This window comes from Lithobates pipiens, unplaced genomic scaffold (assembly GCF_037356315.1).
Source record: "Lithobates pipiens isolate NorthernLeopardFrog02 unplaced genomic scaffold, aLitPip1_a1.2 Scaffold_18, whole genome shotgun sequence".
NCBI lineage: Eukaryota > Metazoa > Chordata > Amphibia > Anura > Ranidae > Lithobates > Lithobates pipiens.
In genome coordinates, this window is record NW_027507758.1 from 626,177,714 (window position 1) to 626,203,930 (window position 26,217).

The 26,217-nt window shown below is 45.9% G+C and overlaps 1 protein-coding gene across 5 annotated transcripts in view; it reads right to left on the bottom strand.

Annotated features, from left to right (window-relative positions):
• Window positions 1-3,586: 3,586 nt before the first annotated feature.
• Window positions 3,587-26,217, bottom strand: part of LOC143989588 (uncharacterized) — a 175,974-nt gene continuing 153,343 nt past the window's right edge. For 4 of the 5 annotated variants that reach the window (XM_077489788.1, XM_077489791.1, XM_077489790.1 and 1 more), the window contains 5 exons: window positions 13,378-13,433; window positions 13,209-13,286; window positions 8,844-8,909; window positions 3,979-4,337; window positions 3,587-3,874 (listed from right to left, as the gene is read on the bottom strand). In XM_077489788.1, coding sequence (XP_077345914.1) covers window positions 3,685-3,874; window positions 3,979-4,337; window positions 8,844-8,909; window positions 13,209-13,286; window positions 13,378-13,433 — 749 coding nt within the window. In that variant the 3' untranslated portion in view covers window positions 3,587-3,684. The remainder of the gene's footprint in view (window positions 3,875-3,978; window positions 4,338-8,843; window positions 8,910-13,208; window positions 13,287-13,377; window positions 13,434-26,217) is intronic. The other variant, XM_077489789.1, reaches the window with a different exon arrangement.

Sequence of the window (26,217 nt, forward strand, 5' to 3'; positions counted from 1 at the left end):
GGCAGGGAATTCCAGAGGATGGGGGAGGCTCTGGAGAAGTCCTGAAGGCGAACATGAGAGAAGGTAACAAGGGAGCTAGAGAGCAGGAGGTCCTGGGAGAAGCGGAGGGGACGATTTGGGCGATATCTGCAGATGAGGTTGGTGATGTAGATGGGGGTGATGTTGTGGATGGCCTTGTATGTTATGGTTAGCATTTTCAATTTTACACGGTGGAGTAGGGGAAGCCAGTGAAGGGATTGGCAGAGAGGGGCGGCAGTCACAGATCGGTTAGTGAGGTCTATTAGTCTAGCAGCAGCATTCATAATAGACTGAAGGGGGGATAGCCTGCTTAAGGGTAGGTCATTAAGGAGAGAGTTGCAGTAGTCAAGGCGGGAAATAATCAAGGAGTGAACGAGTTGTTTTGTGGTGTCATTGGTCAGGAAGGGTCGAGTTCTGGAGATGTTGCGGAGGTGAAGGCGGCAGGATTTAGCCAGTGATTGGATATGGGGGCTGAAGGAGAGGTCAGAGTCAAGGATTACACCCAGGACCCTGGCATGTGTGGAGAGAGCAATGGTTGTGCTGTTGATCCTAATGGTAAAGTCATGGGGGGGGGAGAGGAGGAAATATAACAAGCTCAGTTTTAGAAAGATTGAGTTTGAGGAAGTGGTGTGACAGCCGTACCGATATGTCATTCAGTAAGTTTGAGAACCACGAGTAGATTGAGGGGGTGAGTTGAGGAGTGGAGAGATGGATCTGGGTGTTATCGGCATAGAGGTGGTATTGGAAGCCATGGGGAGGTCATCAACTGGCTCAGGAGAGAGGTATAGAGTGAGAATAGGAGGGGCCCAGGGACAGAGCCTTGGGGTACCCCAACAGAGAGAGGAAGGGGAGCGGAGGAGATGGAGTTGTAAGCGACACTGAAAGTACGCCGAGATAGGTAGGAGGAGAACCAGGATAAAATCGGAATCACGGAGGCCAAGGGAGTGGAGTTTGCTGAGGAGGAGCAGGTGGTCAACTGTGTCGAAGGCAGCAGAGAGGTCTAAAAGTATGAGTATGGAGCAATGACCATTGGTTTTAGCAGTTAGTAGGTCAGCAGTTTTAGCAGAGGTAGCGACTCATCGGTCATGGACAAATGATCATGTTTATCATCATATGTTAGCTGACACTATGCTCCCTGTGATTGGACCAGAGATCAGTGATGTGTAAAACACAGCCACGCCCCCCCCCCCACAGTTAGCAACACCCCCCAGGACACACTTAACCCCTACACTGCCAGTGACATTTACACAGTAATCAGGGCATTTTTATAGCACTAATCGCTGTATAATTGTCAATCGTCCCAAAAATTTGTCAAACGTGTCCAATCTGTCCGCCATAATGTCGCAGTCATGATAAAAATCACTGATCGCCGCCATTACTAGTAAAAAAAAAAAGTTATTAATAAAAATGCCATAAAACTATCCCCTATTTTGTAAACGCTATAACTTTTGTGCAAACCAATCAATAAAACGCTTATTGTAATTTCTTTTACCAAAAATATGTCGAAGAATACGCATCGGCCTAAACTGAGGAAAACTGTTTTTTTATACATCTTTGGGGGATATTTATTATAGCAAAATGTAAAAAATAATGCGTTTTTTTTTTTTTAAATTGTCGCTATTTTTTTGTTTATAGCACAAAAACAAAAAACCGTAGGGGTGATCAAATACCACCAAAAGAAAGCTCTATTTGTGGGGAAAAGGACGTCAATTTTGTTTGGGAGCCACGTCGCAAATTGTCAGTTAAAGCGATGCAGTGCCGAACCGCAAAAAGTGCTCTGGTCTTTGGCCAGCAAAATGGTCCGGTCTGAAAGTGGTTAATGCATCCTATGTATTAAGGGGAAAAAACACCTGGCAATGACCAACCCCCCCGTTTATTTACCTGAGCCCGTTCACCTGCTGTGTGCGTCCCCCGGCGTCCTCTTCTCCACGGAGCCTGGTCGTTTGATTGGATAGATTGATAGCAGCGCAGCCATTGGCTCGTGTTGCTGTCAATCACATTCAATGACGCGGCCCGCCGGGGGGGGACCGAGTCAAACATGCTGTATCTATGGACGCAAGCTAAACCCCTCAGGATAGAGCTTCCCAGAGGGAGGTTAGCTATTGCTGGGAGGAGCCGAGACAGCTGCCGAGGGGCCCCAGAACAGGAGGTTCGGGGCCACTCTGTGCAAAACGTACTGCACAGTGGAGGTTAGTATGATATGTATGTTTGTTATTTAAGAAAAAAAAAAACCCATACAACCCCATTTTTATTTTTATTTTTTTTATTCATTTAATCCACATTGTAAAACAAACATATTGTTTGTTTTACAATGTGGATTAACCACTACAGATCCGCGCTATTGCCAAATGACGGCATTAGCGCGGACCTACATTTCCGGGACTACGTCTATTGACGTCGTCCCGGTTACGAGCGGCCTGCGCGCCCCCTGAGGGGCGCGCGCGGCGCGCTCTGTGATCGGCGAGTCCGTGAGACTCGCCTGATCACCGATCCGTGTAAGGGGTCGATCCCGACCCCTTATCACGTGATCAGCTGTCAGCCAATGACAGCTGATCATGTGATAAAACGGAGCCGGTAATCGGCTAGTATTCCTCCTCGCGCTGACAGCGCGAGGAGAAAAAAAAAAGCCGATCGCCGGCGGCCGTGTTCGGGACATCAGTCCCGATCACGCCCAGCAATATAAGCGGACACCTGCCCCCTACCAGTGCCCACCTGCCACCCGCAGTGCCATCCTGAAATAAAGTAAGTGCCCCCCTGTCAGTGCCACCCAGCAGTGCCCATAGTGCCCACAGTGCCACCCAGCAGTGCCCACAGTGCCACCCAGCAGTGCCCACAGTGCCACCCACAGTGCCACCCAAAATCTGCCTCAAAGGTGCTGCACCCCAGTGCCGCCCATCAGTGCCCAGCAGTGCCGCCCATCAGTGCCCAGCAGTGCCACCTATCAAAGCCACCTATCAGTGCCCATCTATCTGTGGTACCTATCAGTGCCCATCCGTGCCACCCATCCGTGCCACTTATCCATGCCACCCATCCGTGCCATCTTATCTGTGCCCATCTTTGCCCATCAGTGCCGCCTTATCTGTGCCCATCGGTGCCGCCTTATCTGTGCCTATTAGTGCCGCCTTAACTATGCCTATCAGTGCCCACCAATGCAGCCCATCAGTGCCCACCAATGCAGCCCATCAGTGCCCACCAATGCAGCCCATCAGTGCCGCCTAATCAGCGCACTTCAATGAAGGAGAAAAATGACCCGTTTGCAAAATTTTATAACAAACTATTAAAACATGATTTTTTTTTTGCATCTTTTTTTGTTTGTTTAGCAAAAAATAAAACTCCGAGCTGTAACTAAATACCACCAAAAGAAAGCTCTATTTGTGGGAAAAAAATGATAAAAATTTCATTTGGGTACAGTGTTGTATGCCCGCGCAATTGTCACTCAAAGTGCATCAGCGCTGAAAGCTGAAAATTGGTCTGGGACTGAGGGGGGTTTAAGTGCCCAGTAAGCAAGTGGTTAAATGAATAAAATAAATATGATTATAAAAAATAAAAAAACAATGCAAAAAAAAAATTTTTGGGTTAGAATATTTTTTATTAACTTTAATAGACAAACATTTAAAAAACAACTCAAAAATAAATGTTTACAAGGAAAAGAGAAAAAAAACATATTTAAAAAAAAGCCATTTCAGCAGCATCGTAGTCGTTACTGTAAAGGAACCCAACATAACAAGCATTAGGGTCGGGAAACACTTCTCGCACAGCATTTACAGCACAAGAAGGAATCGCCCTTCTGTCTTTCTTCCCTAAGATGCCATATATCCAGGCTAAGAATGTGCGATATGCGGTTTTTCTTAATCTCCTAAAAAAAAAAAAAAAAAGTTTTTAATAGTTACACATGCATTTAAAAAAAAAAATGAATATAAATATTATTTATTATCAATTCTATAGTATTATATGACTTACCTATTGTTGTTAGGATCCACACGCGGGAGACCTTTCAGATGTTTCATGTGATGTGCTATCCTGACGTGATGCGGATGTGCTATTTGTGAATAGAAGGTATCTACCTGAGTGATGCAAGTGAGTCCATCCGGTATACAAAGAGCAACCTCCTCAATCTCACGGCAGCAACAAGACTCCACTTGGGTGGGCATGGTTATACAACGCTCACACACGCACCACTGGATGTTGCCTATTCTGTCCGTTTCTAGATCTTCAGATTCAACGCTATTTGGGTATGGCATGGTGGGATTCAAAGGAAAAGCTGGATCATCCTCCGGGTCAGGATATCTTGCAAATAATTGTTGTAAGAGTTTCATTCTCTAAAAATTAAACAGAAAAAAAGCATATAATTCCAAAAATAATAATTTTAAGAATTTTTTTTAAAAATGTGTGGATTATTAAATCAGACTAATTAGTAGCTCCTGACACAATAGTTTTGGGACATAAAAATTAAAGAACATTAAAATACAGAAAGGGACATGAGGGTCAGGCTTGTAGAGCAAGTAGGGGGTGTAAGAAATAGCAAAAGCAATTACATATGGGTGATATTTTAATTTGTTGTATTTGATAAATAAAAAAATAAATAAAATAAAAGATTGTTTAACCGGTTCCCGACCAGCGCACGCCGATGTACGTTGGCAGAATGGCACGGGCAGGCAAATGGGCGTACCTGTATGTCCCTTTAAATTTGCCACCCTGCCATCGTGAGCGCGCCGCTGGCGGAACCCCCGTGAGTCCAGTCGCGGGTCCCGCGGGCTCGATCGCCGTGGGCATACCCGCGATCATCTCACGGGTCGGCTGAACGGAGAAATGCCATTGTAAACAGCATCTCCCCGTTCTGCCTAGCAACAAGTGACACTGATCTCTGCTCCATGTGATTGGAGCAGAGATCAGTGTTCACTAACACAAACCCCAGCCCCTCACAGTTAGTAACACGCCCCTAGGAACACTTAACCCCTACACTGCCAGTGTCATTTACACAGGAATCACTGCATTTGTATAGCACTGATTGCTGTATAAATGACAATGGTCCCAAAAATGTGTCAAAAAAGTCAGATGTGTCCGCCATATCGCAGTCACAATAAAAAATTAAAATAAATAAATAAATCGCTGATCGCCACCATTACTAGTAAAAAAAAAAAAATAATTATTAAAGCGGAGGTCCACCCTAAAATGGACCTTCCGCTCATTGGAATCCCCCCCCCCTCCGGCGCCACAATTGGCACCTTTCAGGGGGGAGGGGGGTGCAGGTACCTGTACATTACAGGTATCTGCACCCACTTCCGGGATAGCTCTCTGCGGAAAGGGGCGTAGATCTACGCCCCTTTCCGAAAGTCCCCCGCTGCCTGCCGGGAAACACACAGATCCCAGAGGCAGCGGGTCCATCCTTATTGCGCAGCGTGGCTCGCGCATGCGCAGTAGGGAACCCGGAAATGAAGCCGAAAGGCTCCACTTCCTGATTCCCATACCCAAGATGGCGGCGGCAGCACCCCAGAGATGATCGAGAGATCGGCTTCAGGTGCCGACATTGCGGGCGCGCTGGGCAGGTAAGTGTCACTATTTTAAAAGTCAGCAGCTGCAGTATTTGTAGCTGCTGGCTTTATAAAAAAAAAACAAAAACGCGGAACTCCCGGCGGACTCCCGTTTTAATAAAAATGCCATAAAACTATCGCCTATTTTGTAAACGCTATAACTTTTGTGCAATCCAATCAATAATCGCTTATTGCGATTTTTTTTTTACCAAAAATATATAAAAGAATACGTATCGGCCTAAACTGAGGGAAAAAAATGTTTTTTTTTATATATTTTTGGGGGATATTTATTATAACAAAAAGTAAAAAATCATGTGTTTTTTTTCAAAATTGTCGCTCTATTTTTGTTTATAGCGCAAAAAATAAAAACCGCAGAGGTGATCAAATACCACCAAAAGAAAGCTCTATTTGTGGGGAAAAAAAAGACGGCAATTTTGTTTGGGAGCCACGTCGCACGACGGCGCAATTGTCAGTTAAAGCGACGCAGTGCCGAATTGCAAAAAGTGGTCTGGTCTTTGGTCAGCAAAATGGTCCGGGGCTGAAGTGGTTAATGCTCTCTTAAAAGGCTTTCAGGTTAGGGTCTGATTGGATATACCGGGCCAAGTCATTTCAAAAAGGATAGTAGAGGCTCTAGTGAGGTTTTTATAGAAGATGAAGGGAGAAGGTTAAAATGGATCAAGAGAGCAGAAGGTCATGAGAAGAGCGGAGGATATGAGGCAAAAAGGAAGTTCTGGACAGCTGCACTCCGGAATATAGCCTTTATTTGTAAAAATTCCAACAGATACAAGCCACAGCAAAAAAATTGGACACACTGATGCGTTTCACACTTAACAGTGCTTAGTCAAGAGCAGAGGATACTCATTGTACTCTATATAAAGATAGAGATGGCACATAAGCAAATCAATACTTAGATGATTACTGGTGGTGGTGAGGCCTGCTCTGATTGGAACCTGTCGTGTTAAACCAGTACATGGTCTTTTACACCGTGCTGCAGCTCAGTTTGAGGGTCTTGCCACTGTTCTGTTAGCCTAGGCAATGTTTATGTAGAGCAAAATATTTTTGTTTTCAGATCCTCAGAGAGATCTTTGCTATGAGGTGCCATGTTGAACTTCCAGTGACCAGTATGAGAGAGCGAGAGCGATAACACCAAATCTAACACACCTGCTCCCCATTCACACCTGAGACCTTGTAACACTAACGAGTCACATGACACTGGGGAGAGGGAAAATGGCTAATTGGGTCCAATTTGGAAATTTTCACTTAGGGGTGTACTCACTTTTGTTGCCAGCGGTTTAGACATTAATGGCCGTGTGTTGAGTTATTTTGAGGGGACAGCAAATTTACACTGTTATACAAGCTGTACACTCACTACTTTACATTGTAGACAAGTGTCATTTCTTCAGTGTTGTCACATGAAAAGATAGAATAAAAAATATTATAAAAAAATTAAGATTTATTAACTCACATTTGTGAGATCCTGTATGTGTGTGTGTGTGTGTATATATATATATATATATACACACATACATACACACACATACATACACACACATACATACACACACACACATATACACAGTGGCGTCGCTAGGGGGTGGATTTTGGGGCTATAGCTCAGAGTCTCTGCAGGGGTCCCCAAGGGGAGGCTCTCTGTGGACCCTGATGCAAGGGACAGGCTCTCTGGGGACCCTGATGCAAGGGGGAGGCTCTCTGGGGACCCTGATGCAAGGGGGAGGCTCTCTGGGGACCCTGATGCAAGGGGCAGGCTCTCTGGGGACCATGATGCAAGGGGGAGGCTCTCTGGGGACCATGATGCAAGGGGGAGGCTCTCTGGGGACCCTGATGCAAGGGGGAGGCTCTCTGGGGACCCTGATGCAAGGGGGAGGCTCTCTGGGGACCCTGATGCAAGGGGCAGGCTCTCTGGGGACCCTGATGCAAGGGGCAGGCTCTCTGGGGACCATGATGCAAGGGGGAGGCTCTCTGGGGACCCTGATGCAAGGGGGAGGCTCTCTGGGGACCCTGATGCAAGGGGGAGGCTCTCTGGGGACCTTGATGCAAGGGGGAGGCTCTCTGGGGACCCTGATGCAAGGGGCAGGCTCTCTGGGGACCATGATGCAAGGGGGAGGCTCTCTGGGGACCCTGATGCAAGGGGGAGGCTCTCTGGGGACCCTGATGCAAGGGGCAGGCTCTCTGGGGACCATGATGCAAGGGGGAGGCTCTCTGGGAATCCTGATGCAAGGGGGAGGCTCTCCGAGGATCCTAATGTATGTGTATGTATATAGATATAGATATTAGAGGTCGACCGATATTTGGCGTTTTTTTAATTAATCAGCATCGGCCGATTGTGCTGTTAAAAAAGGCCAATTATATCTTAAGCGGGACTTGCAAATGACTTCTGTAATAGAAGTCAATGCAAGTTGCCTGAGGACTTCAGTGGAATTTGTCTTCTTTCTGGGCAGTCTGCTAAGAAAAGAGCAAAGAGATACAATGTTTATAATTATCAATGAACTGAACTCCCTGTGTAGAGTTCTTTTTAGCAGAGACCCTAGGAAATAAAATAGCGGTTGTTGCAATATTTTATGTCACACGGTATTTGAGCAGCGGTCTTTCAAACGCAATTTTTTTAAAAAAAATACACGAATGATTTAAAAAAAAAAAAAAAACTAAAAAACAGTAGTTGGCCCATTTTTTTCATCCAAAAGTTGTGTATTTAATATATGTTTTTTTTTTAAATCTAAATTATACAAGTGAACTGATTGTAGGTTTGTTTTTGTTTAATAAATGTTTAAATGTAAGAAATTTTCTGTATCACTTATTACTTAAGGCTGCTTTCACACTGGAGCGGGCAGGCGTTGACGGTAAAACGCTGCTAGTTTTAGCGTCGCTTTACCGTCATTTTAGCGGCGCTATTCAGCTGCTAACGGGGCGCATTGCAGGCACTTCGGCAGCGGTGCCCATTCATTTCAATGGGCAGGAGTGGTGGTATACACCGCTCCAAAGGTGCTGCTTGCAGGACTTTTTTTTTAAGCATCCAGGTGCTGTTTTTAGCCCAAAAGCACCTGAAAAACACCCCAGTGTGAAAGGTGTCTAACTGTTAGATTTCATGAGATGAAGGGGGAAAATAAAAACATATCAGCCGGCGCGATTTTTAAATATCGGCAAGAGAAAAACCCATATCGGTCGATCTCTAATATATACAGTCTCTCTCTCTCTCTCTCTCTCTCTCTCTCTATATATATATATATATATATATATAGAGAGAGAGAGAGAAACATGACTTTGGATTGAACTTACTTTTTCCTCATGTGTCATTGAATTTATATTCCTGGAAGATGTTCCCTCTGGAACTACAGTACTGTCCTAAAAATTTAAGTTAGAAAAAGTAAAAATAAATATAAATTATATATATATATATATACATACACACTGTATATAGGATTTTTAAAACAGCTTACCTGTAAAAATCCTTTTCTTTGATGTACATCAGGGGACACAGAGCCATAGTAATAACTATATGGGTTACATTGGACCATCAGGTACTGGCACGCCCCTTAAGGCGTGTACTTCCCCCATATAACCCCTCCCATTGCTGGGTGTCCTCAGTTTTGTAGCCAAGCAATATAAATGCATAAGAAGGGGGGGACCTCTGTGTCCCCTGATGTACATCAAAGAAAAGGATTTTACAGGTAAGCTGTTATAAAAATCCTATTTTCTTTTCTTACATCAGGGAACACAGAGCCATAGTAATAACTATATGGGATGTCCCATAGCAATGGCAACTGAAGGGGGGGAGACAGAACAAAAAAACAGGAGACCAGAGGACTCGTACTACAGCCTGCGGTATATGCTGTGCCCAAAGGCAATATCCTCATGAATGAATGAATGAATGAAACACTTGTATAGCGCACAATGCGAACTGAATCGCCTCTCATGACCTTTAATATCAATTTGATAAAATCGGATAAGCATATGAATGAAGAACAAGTCGCGGCCTTACAGATCCAAGCCATAGAGGCCCGATGATGCACCACCCAAGAGGTACTAATTGCCCTGGATGAGTGTGCTCTTAATATGAGAAGGAAGAATTTTCTTCTTTAAGCTGAAGCTTGAATGATCACTTGACAAATCCATTTGGAAAATAGTGGATCTTGACGCTGCCTGTCCACATCTTGGACCTTTTGGCAGTGCAAACAAAACCTGTGTTTTGCAAACCTGAGCGGTCGCCCTCAAATAGACTCTGATCGCTCTTACTACATCAAGGGAATGTAGTGCTTTCTCTTCCCCAGATTAAGGCTCTGGGGAAAAAGAAGGAAGAATAATATCTTGGTTTAAATGAAAACCTATTACCACTTTTGGTAAGAATTCATGATGAGGACATAAAACCACCTCATCCTTATGCATGATGAAATATGGCTCTTACAAGACAGAGCCGCTAGTTCCAATACTCTTCTAGCAGAAGAAATGGCAACCAGAACAGATTATCTTGTCAAAAGAATCAAAGGAATTTCTCGTAAGGTTCAAATGGCTGATTCAGCAAAGCCGATAAGACCAATCTTAAATCCCAAGGATTTAGAGGTGCCTTGGATAAGGGGAACAAACGTGTTACCCTCTGAATAAGCTACGCACCAAGAGAAGGAAACAAGAGGCCATAGGAAAAACTTTTACAAGGCCGGGATCTGGCTCTTGATAGAAGTCAAGGCCAGCTTAATTTCAGAACCTATATGCAGGACATCAGGAATCCTGCCTCAGACCTACTTCCTGGGGTGCCAACCTATGAAACCACACCAAGAAACGTATGCCTTCCAGACTCTATAGTAAGTGATTCTGGAAGCCGGATTCCTGGCATTAATCAAAGTAGATCACCCACAATCTTTTACAGAGTGGGATTCAACAGTCAGACCTGTTACATTTTTTGTCCGTAAGGTAGGATGAAATACTGGACCTTGTGCAAGAAGGTCTGGCTATAATGGCAGAGTCCGAAGGACTCCTACTGCCATCTTTATGATCTCAGTAAATCTTCTGGGACACGCTGGGGCCACCAGAGTTACCTCCTTTAGTTCCTGCTTAATCCTGCGGAGAAGGCGCGGAAGCAGCAGAACTGGAGGAAATGCATAGATGAGTGAAAACTGATCCCCTGGGAAGACTAATGCGTCTGTTCCGCCTGCTAGCGGACCCCTTGTTTGACATAAAGTTGTCGACCCCGTTAATGAATCTGGACGCGAATAGGTCCTAGAATAGCTCATACTCCCGAAAATAAATGTTGGCGTCTCAAGTAGTGAGCCTGAAAAATTAGGATTGCCGATAGGCAAGGAATGTCGTGTTCTGCCAAAGCTAGAACATTATTCACCTCTTTTTGGGCTGCACGACTTCTCATGCCTCCCCTGGTGATCGATGTAAGCCACCGCCTTGGCCTTGTCAGACTGAATCCTATCAGGACAGTCCCGTAGTCTGACTGCCAAGATTCTAGGGCCAGACGTACTGCCTGAAACTTCCAAAAAAGTTGATAGGCAAGGTCTAACCTCTAACCTGGACCATCTCCCCTGGACAGAATCTTCTTCCAGGGCTGCTCCCCAGCCAATAAGGCTGGCATCTGTTGTTAACACCTTCCAGGATAAAGATTTTCCCTTTTGCTGGATAGCAACCACCAATTTAGGCTCTGACCTATGTCGGGAGCCAAGCGTACTGGAAACAAACAAGGCCTGAATCTTCTTTATTCCAGACCGACAGGATGGTGTCTTGGAGCAGACTTTGAGTAAACTGTGCATAAGGGACAGCCTTTAGGTAGGCCACCATTTCCCCTAAAAATCTCCTGCACAGCCGAATGAAGGAATTTTCCTTTGTTTTGATAAGTTGAATTAATCCTACAATGGAACTGATTCTTGTCTGGGGTAAGAATACCCTCTTCTGTATGGTATCTATAACCAGCCCCCCAAGTACTGTAATCTCCTTGATGGTTTTAAGGAGAATCTTCCTAGGTTGAGAATCCAACCTAGAGATTTCAGATATTTACGGCGGAGATCAGACTCTGGTTTAGACCTGAGACTGAATGGTCTATTAAAAGTAGATCTTCTAATTATCTAGGACCGCTATGCCTTGAGCCCTTAACCTGGCTAAAGGAGGTGCCAGAATCTTTCAGAACACTCATGGTGCTGTGGCTAAGCCGAATGGCAGGGGCCAAACTGAAAAAACTATTTTATATTTCAAACCGCAGAACTTTCTGGTAAGCGGGAAACCTTGGCACCAGGAGATGTGCAACTCCCCTCCTTGCAGGATGGACACAGCCGATCAAATTATGAAAGGATCGGACGTTTAAGTGCCGATTCAGATCTTCAAGATCTAGAATGGGTCTTGCCTCTGTGTTTGGTACTTAAAAGGTTGAGCCAAACCCCCCTGTTCCACTAAGGGAATCTCAGATCACCGACTGGGATAACAGCTGATCCAGAGGCCAGAAAGAGAATTTTTTTTTCTGGATCCTTAGGAACATTCTCTGAGGAGACAGAAACTCTTGCATAAAGACTGCCGCATCAGCAGCCCAAGGACCCCACAGGCAGCAGGGACCCAAACCCTGGACCCTCAGATCAAAGCCGACTGAGCCATCCGGGCTCCTGGAAGTCTAGTCGTAACCTAGAGAAAAAAATTGCAGAAATCTCCTCACCCAAACGAGTGGGGGTGCTCCTTCATGAGAAGGCTTTAGCATTCTGCTTTATGGGCTTTCTGCCCCCAAGATCCTGGTTCTGCCCTTGGGGACTTTCCCCTGAACCTGACGATTGAGACCGTCGAGCCTGCCTAAAGGCAGATGCCCCTGGCATAGGAGAGGCAGCACAATTAAAGGATAAATGTTTAACTTCCTTTTACTGGTAAAGAGAGCTTTACCCTTTTGGATGTACTTATCCACTCTAAATGGCCATACTCGAGGAAGGGACACAAACTGGCTAAGCGTTTTCAGTGCTTTGGCTGATCAATATTTCAGCCACGGAACTCTGCGAGACCTTAAAGGAAACCTTCACAAACAGGGAACTCTCAGGTTAACCCACAATCCTGGACCTGCGACAGGACCCTGCCAGTAAACTTTTATTGGCCACACTACCAAAAAGTACTGAATCCCAGGGCCCAGCTCTCAAAGAGAAGCATTCACAAGCAAAACCTTGTTTCTTCGGATTACGAGGCCCGGGTACCATTCATTTAGCCCATTACAGAGACATCAGAACGGATCCGGTCAGGATGGCTGGCTCTCATCAAGGATTACTGCCCGTGGAGCTCAGCACAGCACATCCTTATTCGTACCCAACACCTTAGACGCTGGCGAAAAAACTGAGGACGCCCAGCAATGGGAGGGGTTATATGGGGGAAGTACACACCTTAAGGGGCGTGCCAGTGTCCAGCCCATGATGGTCCGATACAACCCATATAGTTATTACTATGGCTCTGTGTCCCCTGATGCAATAAAAGAATATATATATATATATATATATATATATATATATATATATATATATATATATATAGAGATATATATATATAGAGATATATATATATATATAGAGATACATCAATAGAAAAATTATAAAGAGTGAAAAGAGAAAGGATAGACAGAGAAAGAGGGAAAGAGATATACAGATACATATAGAGATACAAAACATGACTTTGGATTGAACTTACTTTTTCTTCATGTGTCATTGAATTCATATTCCTGGAAGATGTTCCCTCAGGAACTAATTTTGGAACTACAGTACTGTCCTAAAAATGAAAGTTAGACAAAGTAAAAAGAAGTATATATATATATATATATATAAAATATTATATTAAAAAACAAAAAAAGTTTACTTACCATCACAATTTTGCCAATACGTTGAGTAATAATTGGTGATAATGTAAATGTTTCTTCTGTTAAAGTCAGAGTAAAAAAATATCACATTTTTATTTCAAATTAAAATTTCTATATAAATACACATTATTATCTTTATATACTGTGTGCATGTAATTATATATATATATATATATATATATATATATATATATATATATATATATATATGCATACATACACACACACACACATATATGTATGTGTGTGTGTGTAATATATATTATATATATATATATATATATATATATATATATTATATATATATATATATATATATATATATATATATATATATATATATATATATATATATAGTACAGGACACCAAGGTTGGGTCCTGGACGGGTGCTATGTAGCACCAGTATTCGGATTGTGGTCCCTTAAAGGGAGTCACGGTATACTTCAGGGGGTCACCCAGAATGGGTGAGGAATTCCGGGTATAGTCATCAGGAGAGGATTGTCTCGCAGTCCTCTCTATATTAAGAGAGAGTTAGTTGGGACCCGGAATTTGGGGGGCTCTGAAGTGATATTCGGGTGGGAAAGAGCCTCCCTCCCTGACCACAGGGATTCAGCACACAAGGGGTTAAAGGCCTCCAGGAAAACAGCTCATAAAAGACAGGAAGTAGTGAAGAGGTGGTGAGGAGGAGGAGGAGGAGGAGTAGGTGATAGACACCTGTCTGATGAGCTGTGTTGCTGTTTTGGAGGCTGCAAAAGATTCGATAAGGACTCTCAAAACTTGGGGCCGAAGACCCGGCTACAGAACTGTATGTGTTTTATTTAATTTTTGCTTTTGTGCCAAAGATAAGCGGACTTTGGTTTTACATTTTGATCTGTGTGCTGAAGAAAGCCTTATTTTTGATTTACTTATAAATAAAAGTCTTTTGGTTTCACCTTTGACCGGTTTATGCACTTAGTCCTGCGGAGCTATTATCCCCAAAGTTTACAACTGGTGTCTCGGATGCTGGCAAAAGTGCATTTGCAGCCGCAAAAAAACGTTTAAAAACTAAAAATTGACATTTAAAAGAGACTTTGTACAAATGGCATGTCTTGGGTGAAGTCAGTTCAGATGCTGCAAGCAGTAGGTAAAGACATGGAGGAGGTCATCAGGGCTTTGGCACAAGCCACCGTGACCCAGCAGCAAGCTTCAGCAGATGCAGCAGCAGGCCCTGGCACAGGCTATAGCTGCAAAGCAGGAAAGCACTTTGGTTGCTAGCTGCCCTGTTTACTAGAACAAGCGTTTGTCGCTGCTGGCAACCAAGTGTCTGTGAGGGCCAGCCATTTTTTACAAAAACTGACACCCAACAATGACGTAGAGGCCTTTCTCACCACCTAACCAATGGGCCAGCATTATTTTTCCTCACCGGTGACCCACAAAAGGCCTATTTTGACCTCCCAATGGAACACATCAGCGACTATAAGTGTCTGAAGGCAGAGATCCTGGCCCGCCTAGGAGTGACCACAGCCGTCCGGGCTCAGAGGATGCATCGCTGGCGGTACAAACCTGACCGACCACCCAGGTCCCAAATGCATGAACTGGTACAGCTGGTTAAAAAATGGCTGCAGCCAGAAAAACTGTCAGGCCCACAGATGGTGGAACGAGTAGTGATGGACTGGTACCTGCGGTCCCTGCCAGGTGACCTACAGCGCTGGGTAAGCCATTGAGACCCTGCAACCGCTGACCAGCTGGTTGAGTTGGTGGAAAGGTACACCGTGGTGGAGGACCTGCTTGGGCCTGCCAAGCGTCGGGAACCCACACCAAGGGCAACCAGACCAGCCACAGCACCTAGGAGAGAAGCCCTGCCAGACGTTGGAACCCGCAAACCTGCATAGTCTGCTGCAGAACCTCGAAGGGTGGTTCCTGTCCCAAGAATGGGAGACCTACAGTGTTGGCATTGTCGGTCCTGGGGATATATCCGGGCGCAATGCCCACTTCAGGAGGAGCCTATGGATTGCAGGAGTGGTCGGAGAAGCTCCTTCTATGTGCAAAGAGTGTGTGCCACTCATCTGGATCCGATCGCAGGACGGTTCGAGTGTGAAGTGTGGGTGAACCACCTTCCTGCCGGGGCGCTACTGGACTCCGGTAGCATGGTAACACTTGTACATGCCAGGGTGATTGGGAGACTAGGCCCCGTAAGCAAAACCCTAGGCGTAGTATGCATCCATGGGGACACCAAGGAGTACCCCTTGGTTTCGGTGACCGTGTCCTATGGCCATACCTCTGTGACACAAGAGGTTTGGGTAGTGAGAAGTTTAATACATGATATTATAGTGGGTTGGGACTGTCCACTATTTCTCGAACTGTGGAACCAGGTACAGATGGGGCTGCCAGGACAGCCAGGAGAACTGGGGACACTGGGCCTGGAAGAGACAGAGTCTGAGGGGCCTGGGCCTGAAACCCCCACAACACACCCCTCTGATACGGGGACATTGGTCACTGATAATGATATTGCAGAGAATGTTAAGTTGAAGGATGATGTTTCCATTTAAGGTTTCAAAACCGAGTTGACCTCTGGGGGGGGGGGGGGGGGGGTCTTCCCGTTACAGGTTATGCTGGGGGAGGATAAGGAGCTCTCCCTGTTGCAGTTCCCGGTTGAGGAGGGTGAAGGGGAAACATCCTCAAGGCCAGTGCACCCAGACCTGGATGTACCCAGGGGTGCATCCGGCACCGCCCAGTTGCAGGATCCTACCCTGATCAATGCTCGAGAGCAGGTTTCTGTTGTTGATGGGGGTCTCACAAATACCAGGGGCAGATCAGAGGTTTCCTCATTTTGCGTTGAAGGGGGACTTGGTTTATCGTGTGGCTGAAAGCCGTAGGGAAACTGTAGAGCAGTTGTGGGTTCCCCAACCGTATAGGCGGATGCTACATGATCTAGCCCACAACGACGCTCTGGGAGGACACTTGGGGCAGAGAAAACAGAGGCCAGGATAACTGACCGGTTTTACTGGCCAGGGGTGAAGGCAAAGTTAAAAGATATATTGTGCATCTTGTCCCATTTGCCAGTTAACTGCCCCAGTGCCCCACTATAGAAGCCCTCTGGTACCCTTGCCAATTATTGAGGTTCCATTCGAGCGGATCGCTATGGATCTCGTGGGACCCCTGGTAAAGTCGGAAAGGGGGCACCAATATATATTAGTCATCCTAGACTACGCAACCAGATATCCAGAAGCAGTTGCTTTGAGGAAAACTTCCTCTAAGGCCATTGCCCAGGAATTATTTTAAATGTTTTCCCGAACTGGATTTCCCAAAGGGATACTAACGGACCAGGGCACCCCTTTTATGTCAAAGGTGATGGCGGAACTGTGCAAACTATTTCAGATTAAACAGTTGCGGACGTCCGTCTATCCCCCGCAGACCGATGGCCTAGTTGAGAGGTTTAATAAAACTCTAAAATCCATGCTAAAAAGAGTGGTCCAGAAAGACGGGAAGGATTGGGATATGTTACTCCCTGCCCTTTTGTTTGCCATCCGGGAGGTTCCACGAGCGTCCACGGGCTTCTCACAGTTTGAGCTAGTGTATGGGCGAAGGCTCCGGGGGTTGCTCGATCTGGTAAAGGAAACGTGGGAAAGTGAGTCCTCACCGCACAAAACCGTGGTAGAGCAAATGCGAGAGAGGGTGGCTAAGGTGATGCCGCTGGTGAGGGAGCACATGCAGAAGGCTCAGGATGCCCAAAGAAGGGTGTATAACTGATCGGCAAAAATCAGACAGTTTCAAGTTGGAGACCGGGTGGCTGTCCTAATACCCACAGTGGAGAGCAAGTTCTTAGCCAAGTGGCAAGGTCCGTTTGGGGTAGTAGAAAAAGTGGGGGAGGTAAACTACAAGGTACACTAGCCAAGGAAAAGAAAACCATACCAGATCTATCACGTAAATTTGTTGAAACCCTGGAGAGACAGAGAACAGGTATCCACGGTGGTAGCAGTACAGTCAGGGGACCATGCAGGGATCGACCTGGTGCAGGTGGCCGATACCTTAACTAGGCCCCAAACCCAGCAGGCAAAAGAGTTTCTTCAAAGAAATAGGGACATGTTTTCAGGGTTGCCGGGACTCACCAATGTCATCGAGCATGACATTGTAACTGAACCCAATGTAAAAATTCAGTTAAAGCCGTACCGTATCCCAGAAGCTCATAGAGTGGCAGTGTCTGAAGAGGTCCAAAGAATGCTCGAAAAAACTAAGCTGAGGACCTGGGCTCGCTTGCCACTGGGGGTATGGGGCAGAATAAACTTAATTAAAATGGTTCTACTTCCCAAAGTATTATATGTTATGTGGCACTCCCCAACATACTTACCTTTGAAATACTTCAAGACTCTAGAAGCCCTCCTCAAACCTTTCGTATGGGGTCCTAACAGACACAAACTGGCATGGCAGACGCTAAAAAACCCACCTGACCTGGGAGGTATGGCACTACCAGATTTCAACCTATACTATATTTCGTCCCAATTATCACAACTATACCACATTGACAAGACAGACAGGGAGCGGTTCCTCCAGCTGATGTGCCCCAAGTGGGCCAGATGCACTAAAGACCCTATTTATGCAATAACAATAAACACCGGAAATACTGATTTGAGGACTGGTGAGCTGGCCCTGCTGCGTCAATACAGACGCATATGGGACATTGCCTCCGCTAAACTAGAGATTCCCCAATATAACGACTTTACCCCATTATGGCACAACAAGGTCCTACCTGAATTCTTGCAAATTCCTGATGTAGATTGCTGGTCCACCTATGGAATCTTCTATCTCCATCATTTACTTAACAATGGGACTCTAAAAACCTTCCACACACTCCAAGAGGAGTACAATCTTCCCAATCATATGTTCTTTAGATATCTGCAAGTCAAGCATGCAATCCGCACTCAATTCCCATTGTCCCCCCACTAAGCCCACTTCAAATGTTGCTATGGCAATCATCAAAAACACGGATCCTCAAAAACTAATTTCAGCCTTCTACAATCTACTCTCCACCCCAGTAGCAACTAAAATAGCTTATGGACTTAAACCTCGCTGGGAAAGGGCGGTGGGACCTATCGAGGACGGGGAATGGGAGGAAGCTCTGGAATTCTGTAAGACAGTTTCCCCAAAACTGTTGGACAGGCTGACCCAAATTTACATACTCCATCAAGCGTACCTTACCCCCCTCAGGGTTGCCAGGTACAGAGGCTCCCAGTCCACTTTGTGCCAAATGTGTGGAAGGGAGACAGGAACATTCATTCACTTACTGTGGCCCAAAGTACAGGGACTATGGACACAGATAGTAAGATTCCTCCATGACAAAATGGGCTCTCCAGCCACGCTGGACCCAAAAATGTGCCTTTTAGGACTCTTGCCAGACTCGACCGACAGGTACATGAAGACATTTCTACACGAGACGTTATTCACAGCACGAAAGACAATAGCTCGGAAATGGATGAGGACTTATCCCCCGAGCATTGCAGAATGGAAAGTAGAAATAAACAACACCCTCCCCTACAAAAAATTTATATACACCAATAGGGGATGTCCTGAGAAATACTACAAAATCTGGGACAGGTGGCTGCAGGAGTCTAGCACTTGTTCATAGCCGGTTTATGCATAATACATAGTTATGTAAATGACAAGTAGATCCTTCGGCCCCTGGGTAGTGAAGTAACCCAAACCACTGACACAAGGTACCTTTTTGCTTTATTTATTTCATGCATAAAACGTGATGTGACATTGAAGATTTGAGATGGTTATACAATTGTTATTTGAGGATCTGTACGATATGTAGCATTTTTGTAAATGTAATCTGTAACATGTATGCACTGTAAATCGCAATAAACCTGGTTGATTAAAAAAAAAAAAAAGAATGCTCGAGCTTGATGTCATTGAGGAGTCGCAGAGCGAGTGGTCAAATCCAATCGTGTTGGTACCCAAACCCAACGGCACACTCCGCTTCTGCAACGACTTTAGAAAACTTAATGAAATCTCCAGGTTTGATGCTTTTCCTATGCCACGGGTAGATGAGCTAATTGAGAGGTTGGGTCCTGCCAGGTATATCACCACGCCGGACCTCACGAAAGGGTACTGGCAGATTCCCCTGACCAAGGAGGCTAGGGAGAAAACAGCCTTCTCTACCCCGGAAGGGCACTTCCAATACAAAAGAATGCCATTTGGTCTACACTCTGCCCCCGCTACGTTCCAAAGGGCCATGGACAAAACTTTGCGTCCACATAAAACGGTACGCTTCTGTTTATTTAGATGACATAGTCATCTTCAGCACTGATTGGGAGTCCCATCTTACCCGAGTTCAGGCAGTCGTAGACTCCTTGAGAAGAGCAGGATTCACCATCAATCCGGAGAAATGTGCAATTGGGGTGGAGGAAGCCAAGTACCTAGGGTACATTGTGGGTAGAGGGCTGGTGAAGCCCCAAATGAGTAAAGTAAAAGCCATACAGGACTGGCCCCGTCCCCTAACCAAGAAGCAGGTGTCACATACCTTACAGCAGAGTCTGAATGCTGGGGGTGGCCTCTTGCATGGTTCCGGTCTCAATACCCCTGGAAGTGAGGACAGGGAGTGCTGAGGCAGCAAAAGGGTGCAGGTGCCTGCAGGTTGAAGATAGAGGCTTCAAGACACTGGATCCTCATGGAGGAAGAAGTATAGACTGGTCACCGGAGGTGTTCAGTGGAAGCCAAGCAGGTATGTGGAAAACACTGCATGTCAGGAACAGGTAAGGTTGGCAATTGGCTGGCAACGAGGTACAGGAACGGAAGGCAGGTTCGTAGTCAAGGACAGGCAGAGGTCTGGCAACGTGCTGGCAGCGAGGTACAAAGTCAGGAATCAAGCCGAAGTAGAGAGTCTGAGCCGAGGTCAGTATAATAAATCCAGGTAAGTAATAAGCAGGGATGATCCAGAAGAGTAGTCAAGCAAGCCGGGTAATCAGGAACAAGGTAACCGGTACAACAGCGGTCCGGTATTGCAGGAACAAGCTGAAGATGATCCAGCACTGGTATCAGGTCAGGACCCTATTTATATATGGTGACATGTGCCAGGATTGGTGGACGTGGTCGTGCGTGCACGAGTACGTACACACGTTCGGTTTGGCACGCGAGTGCGCCCACGTGTTTGTATTGGTGTGTGCGTGCGTTCGTTCCTTCCGGAACTCGTTCGCCTCTGACAGGGACACCGCGCATGGCCCTTGGAACGAAAATAAGCTGCTGCTATACGGGGACAGACAATCACACGGTGAGTTCCCTTCCCTGGCAGCAGGTCAGAGTGTTTTTGGGCATAGTTGGCTACTATCGGAGATTTGTCCCCAACTTTGCCACCATTGCTGCACCATTGACTGACCTGACCAAAGGCAGGAAGTCTGTGATGGTAAAGTGGAATGACGATGCCGAAAAAGCTTTTCGGAAGCTTAAGACGGCATTGTGCCAGGATCCGGTGCTCGCAGCTCCAGATTTTACTAAGGATTTTGTAGTACAGACAGATGCTTCAAGTGAAGGGTTAGGAGCAGTCCTGTCTCAAGTGATCAATGGGGAAGAGCACCCAGTAGTTTTTCTAAGTAGGAAGCTGACAGCAGCGGAGAAAAACTATGCGGTGGTGGAGCGGGAGTGTCTTGCCATTAAGTGGGCTTTGGACTCTTTACGGTATTTCCTCCTAGGTAGAAGGTTTCGCCTGGTATCCGACCACGCCCCACTGACCTGGATGAGGCAAAATAAGCACACCAATGCCAGGGTGACAAGGTGGCTCCTCTCTCTCCAGGAGTTTAATTTCGTGGTAGAACACAGATCCGGGAGACAACATCAGAACGCCAATGCCCTCTCCCGGGTCCATTGTATGATGCCAAGTGTTGCCTCCAACAACTCCGCGTTGAGGCAGAGGGGGGGGTATTTACAGGACACTGAGGTTGGGTCCTGGACAGGTGCTATGTAGCACCAGTATTCGGATTGTGGTCCCTTTAAAGGGAATCATGGTATACTTCAGGGGGTGTAGTCATCAGGAGAGGATTGTCTCGCAGTCCTCTCTATATTAAGAGAGAGTTAGTTGGGACCCGGAATTTGGGGGGCTCTGAAGTGATATTCGGGTGGGAAAGAGCCTCCCTCCCTGACCACAGGGATTCAGCACACGGGGTTAAAGGCCTCCAGGAAAACAGCTCATAAAAGACAGGAAGTAGTGAAGAGGTGGTGAGGAGGAGGAGTAGGTGATTTACACCTGTCTGATGAGCTGTGTTGCTGTTTTGGAGGCTGCAAAAGATTCAATAAGGACTCTCAAAACTTGGGGCCGAAGACCCGGCTACAGAACTGTATGTGTTTTATTTAATTTTTGCTTTTGTGCCAAAGATAAGCGGACTTTGGTTTTATATTTTGATCTGTGTGCTGAAGAAAGCCTTATTTTTGATTTACTTATAAATAAAAGTCTTTTGGTTTCACCTTTGAACGGTTTATGCACTTAGTCCTGCGGAGCTATTATCCCCAAAGTTTACTATATATATATATATATATATATATATATATATATATATATATATATATATATATACATATATACACACATACACACACACACACACACACACACAGTATCTTACAAAATGAGTACACCCCTCACATTTTTTTAAAGTATTTTATTATATCTTTTCTTGTGACAACACTGAAGAAATGACACTTGTCTACAATGTAAAGTAGTGAGTGTACAGCTGGTATAACAGTGTCAATTTTCTGTCCCCTCAAAATACCTCAACACCCAGCCATTAATGTCTAAACCGCTGACAACAAAAGAGACTACACCCTTAAGTGAAAATGTCCAGATTGGGCCCAAAGCGTCAATATGTAGTGTGGCCACCATTATTTCAGCACTGCCTTAACCCTCCTGGACATGGAGTTCACCAGAGCTTCACAGGTTGCCACCGGAGTCCTCTTTCACTCCTCCTTGATGACATCACGGAGCTGGTGGATGTTAGAGACCTTGCGCTCTTCCACCTTCCGTTTGAGGATGCCCCACAGATGCTCAATCGGGTTTAGGTCTGGAGACATGCTTGGCCAGTCCATCATCTTTACCCTCAGCTTCTTTAGCAAAGCAGTGGTCATCTTGGAGGTGTGTTTTGGGGTCGTTATCATGTTGGAATACTGCCCTGCAACCCAGTCTCTGAAGGGAGGGGATCATACTCTGCTTCAGTATGTCACAGTACATGTTGGCATTCATGGTTCCCTCAATGAACTGTAGCTCCCCAGTGCTGGCAGCACTCATGCAGCCCAGACCATGACACTCCCACCACCATGCTTGACTGTAGGCAAGAAACACTTGTCTTTGTCCTCACCTGGTTGCTGCCATACACGCCTGACACCATCTGAACCAAATAAGTTTATCTTGGTCTCATCACACCACAGGACATGGTTCCAGTAATCCATGTCCTTAGTAGGGATGAGCCGAAAACCCCCCACCCGAAAATTTGCACGAACTTTAGAACCTTTATGGGACTCGAACGTTCAAAATCGAATGTGCTATAAAAGGCTAATATGCAAGTTATTGTCCTAAAAAGGGTTTGGGGACCTGGGTCCTGCCCCAGGGGACATGTATAAATGCAAAAAAAGTTTTAAAAAAAAAACTGCAGTTTTTTCGGGAGCACTGATTTTAATGATGCTTAAAGTGAAAAAAAAAGTGAAACATTCCTTTAAATATCGTACCTGGGGGGTGTCTATAGTATGCCTGTAAAGTGGCACATGTTTCCCGTGTTTAGAACATGACATTTTTAAAGGAATAAAAGTTATTTAAAACTGCTTGCGGCTTTCATGTAATGTCTGGTCCTGGCAATATGGATAAAAATCGGTGAGACAAACGGCATGGGTACCCCCCCCCCCCCCAGTCCATTACCAGGCCCTTTGGGTCTTGTATGGATATTAAGGGGAACCCCACACACAAATTAAAAAAAGGAAAGGCGTGGGGCCCCCGGGCCCTATACTGTATACTCTGAAGAGCAGTATACAGGCGGTGCAAACAAGACAGGGACTGTGTAGTTTTGTTGTTAAGTTGAATCTGTTTGTAATTTTCAACTGGTACATTTTTAAAGTGTAGCTCCAGCCAAAAAATCTATTTTTAAGCTTTTTGGAAAACATAGGGAAGGGTTATCACCCCCCTAACATTTGTTTTGCTGTCCGTGCACCTTCACCTCACTTTCTGTCCTAATGACAAATGTTTTTTGAAAATTTTGGGGTTTTTAGTGAAACAAGGATTGACTATATAGCATCAGTGGAGAGAGGAGACACGTTTTTCCCATATCAGCTCTTGCAGGAGAGAATTTCCCTTCCTAGGGGTAGATTTCACCTCACTTCCTGTTGTCTCCCTCCGTTTGCAAGTAGGAGACGTTTGTAAGTTGGATGTTTGAAAGTAGGGGCCTGCCCTATATGCTCTGCAGAAATTTGGGTCTAAGGTGTTGGTGTTGCCACAACACTGTAAGACCTCACATTTACTCTTGGTGGGCGCTGGAGCGCCCTGCTGTGAACTATTATATCAAGAATTGTAATTACATGCCATTGTTGAACAGTGGTAGAAAAATTGGGCCTTTGGTGGTAGTGGTGGTGTTGCCACAACACTGTAAGCCCTCACAGTTACTCTTGGTGGGCGCAGGAATTGGCCCTGCTGTGAAATATTAGATCAAGAATTGTAATTACATGCACCTGTTGAACAGGAGCAGAAAAATTGGGCCTTAGGCACTGGTGCCACAACACTGCAACAGTATTGCATCAAAAATTTTAATTACACGCCCCTGTTAAATAGGGGCTGACAAATTGGGCCTTAGCACTGGTGCTGGTGCCACAACACTGCAACCACTCACAAATATTGTAGTTAAGCGCAGCAATGAACTCTCCTGCAAAATATTGCATCAAAAATTTTAAATTATCCGCCCCTGTTAAACAGGGGCTGAAAAATTGGGCCTTAGCCACTGGTGGCGGTGCCCAGAACCAAAAATATTCTTACAAGCTATCAGAATGATCATTGAGGAGGAAGAGGATAGTCACTCAGCATAACAGGCTATTCACTGAGCATCAGCATAGGCAGTCTTGAAGGGATCTGACATTTAAAAAAAAAAAAGATTTGTTTACATACATCAGCATAAGGTGCTTAGTAGCTGGTGGTGATCCAAGACTGATTCACTTTCATAAAGGTCAGACTATCAACCAAGTCGGTGGACAGGCGCACCCTGTGATCGGTTACAAAGCCTCCAGCAGCACTGAATGTGCGTTCTGAAAGAATGGTGGATGCAGGACAGGCCAGTAGCTCAATTGCATACTGTGCAAGCTCTGGCCAGTGATCCATCCTCAAGACCCAGTAACCCAGAGGATTTTCTGTGGGAAATGTGTCCAAGTCTGATCTTGCCCCTAGGTATTCCTGCACCATATAAATCAGACGCTGGCGATGGTTGCTGGAACCGATCATACCTTCGGGCTGCGGTCTAAAAAATTGTCTAAACGCATCGGTCAGACGGCCACCTTCTCCACCGCTCCTTCTGTGACTGCCTGAAGCCTCAGCAACACGTTGTCCAGGACCAGGAATTTGTAACCTCCCATTCTCTGGGAACACGTTGCACAGATCTTTCTGCAAGGCCTCCTGAAGATTTTTCATCCTCTGCTCCCTCTGCGACGACAAAATAAGGTCCGCAACCTTACCCTTGTAACGTGGATAAAGGAAGGTTGCCAGCCAGTAATGATCCCTCTCCTTGATCTGACGAATATGAGGATCCTTCCGCAGGCTTTGCAGGATCAGGGAGGCCATGCAGCGTAGGTTGGCTGAGGCATTCGGTCCGGAGTCCTCTGGGTCACGAAGGATGACATGATCCGCAGCCACCTCCTTCCAGCCATGTACAAGTCCACGGGTTTCTTGGGACTGTAAATGATCCCTAAAAGACTGCTGCTGATGCTGAGTGCCAGGCTCCACCTCCATGCTGACACAATCCTCCTCCTCCTCTTCCTGTGTGATCAGCGGGCCAGCAGGAACACTGTCTGGATAAAGTGGATCTTGAGAGGTAAGGCAGTTTTCTTCCTGCATCTGTTCTGCCTCAAGTGCCCTGTCCATTATTCCATGCAGTGTGTGCTCCAACAGGTGGACAAGAGGGACAGTGTCACTGATACATGTACTGTCACTGCTCACCATCCTCATGGCTTCATCAAATGGTGACAGGACAGTGCATGCATCCCTGATCATGGCCTACTGGCGTGGGGAAATAAAACAAGCTCCCCTAAACCTGTCCTGGTGCCGTAGTCACACAGGTACTCATTGATGGCCCTCTGGTACGTGTGCAGCCACTGCAGCATGTCCAACGTTGAGTTCCACCTGGTGGGCATGTCACAGATTAGGCGGCTCTTGGGCAGTTTAAATTCCTTTTGGAGGTCAGCCAGCTGAGCAATGGCATTATATGACCGGCGGAAATGCACACAGACTTTCCTGGCCTGCCTCAGGACATCCTGTAAGCTGGGTACCTGCCCAAGAACCGCCAAGTTAAGGACATGAGCCAAACAGGGCACATGGGTCAGTTGTCCCTGTCTGAGGGCGGAGAGGAGGTTGGTGCCATTGTCGCAAACCACCATTCCTGGCTTAAGCTGGCATAGCGTCAACCACCTATCAGCCTGCCCCTGCAGAGCTAAAGAAAATCTGCCCCAGTGTGGCTCCTGTCCCCCAAACACACCAGCGCATGCACCGCATGACATCTTTTTGCCTGCATACTTGCGCAGCTCCTTGAACGCCTACGGAGCACCGCTGGTTCTGAGGACAAAGCACAGGAAGAGGCCATGGAGAAAGAAGAAGAGGAGGGGGTGGAGGAGAGAGGTGTGTCAGAATCACCAGT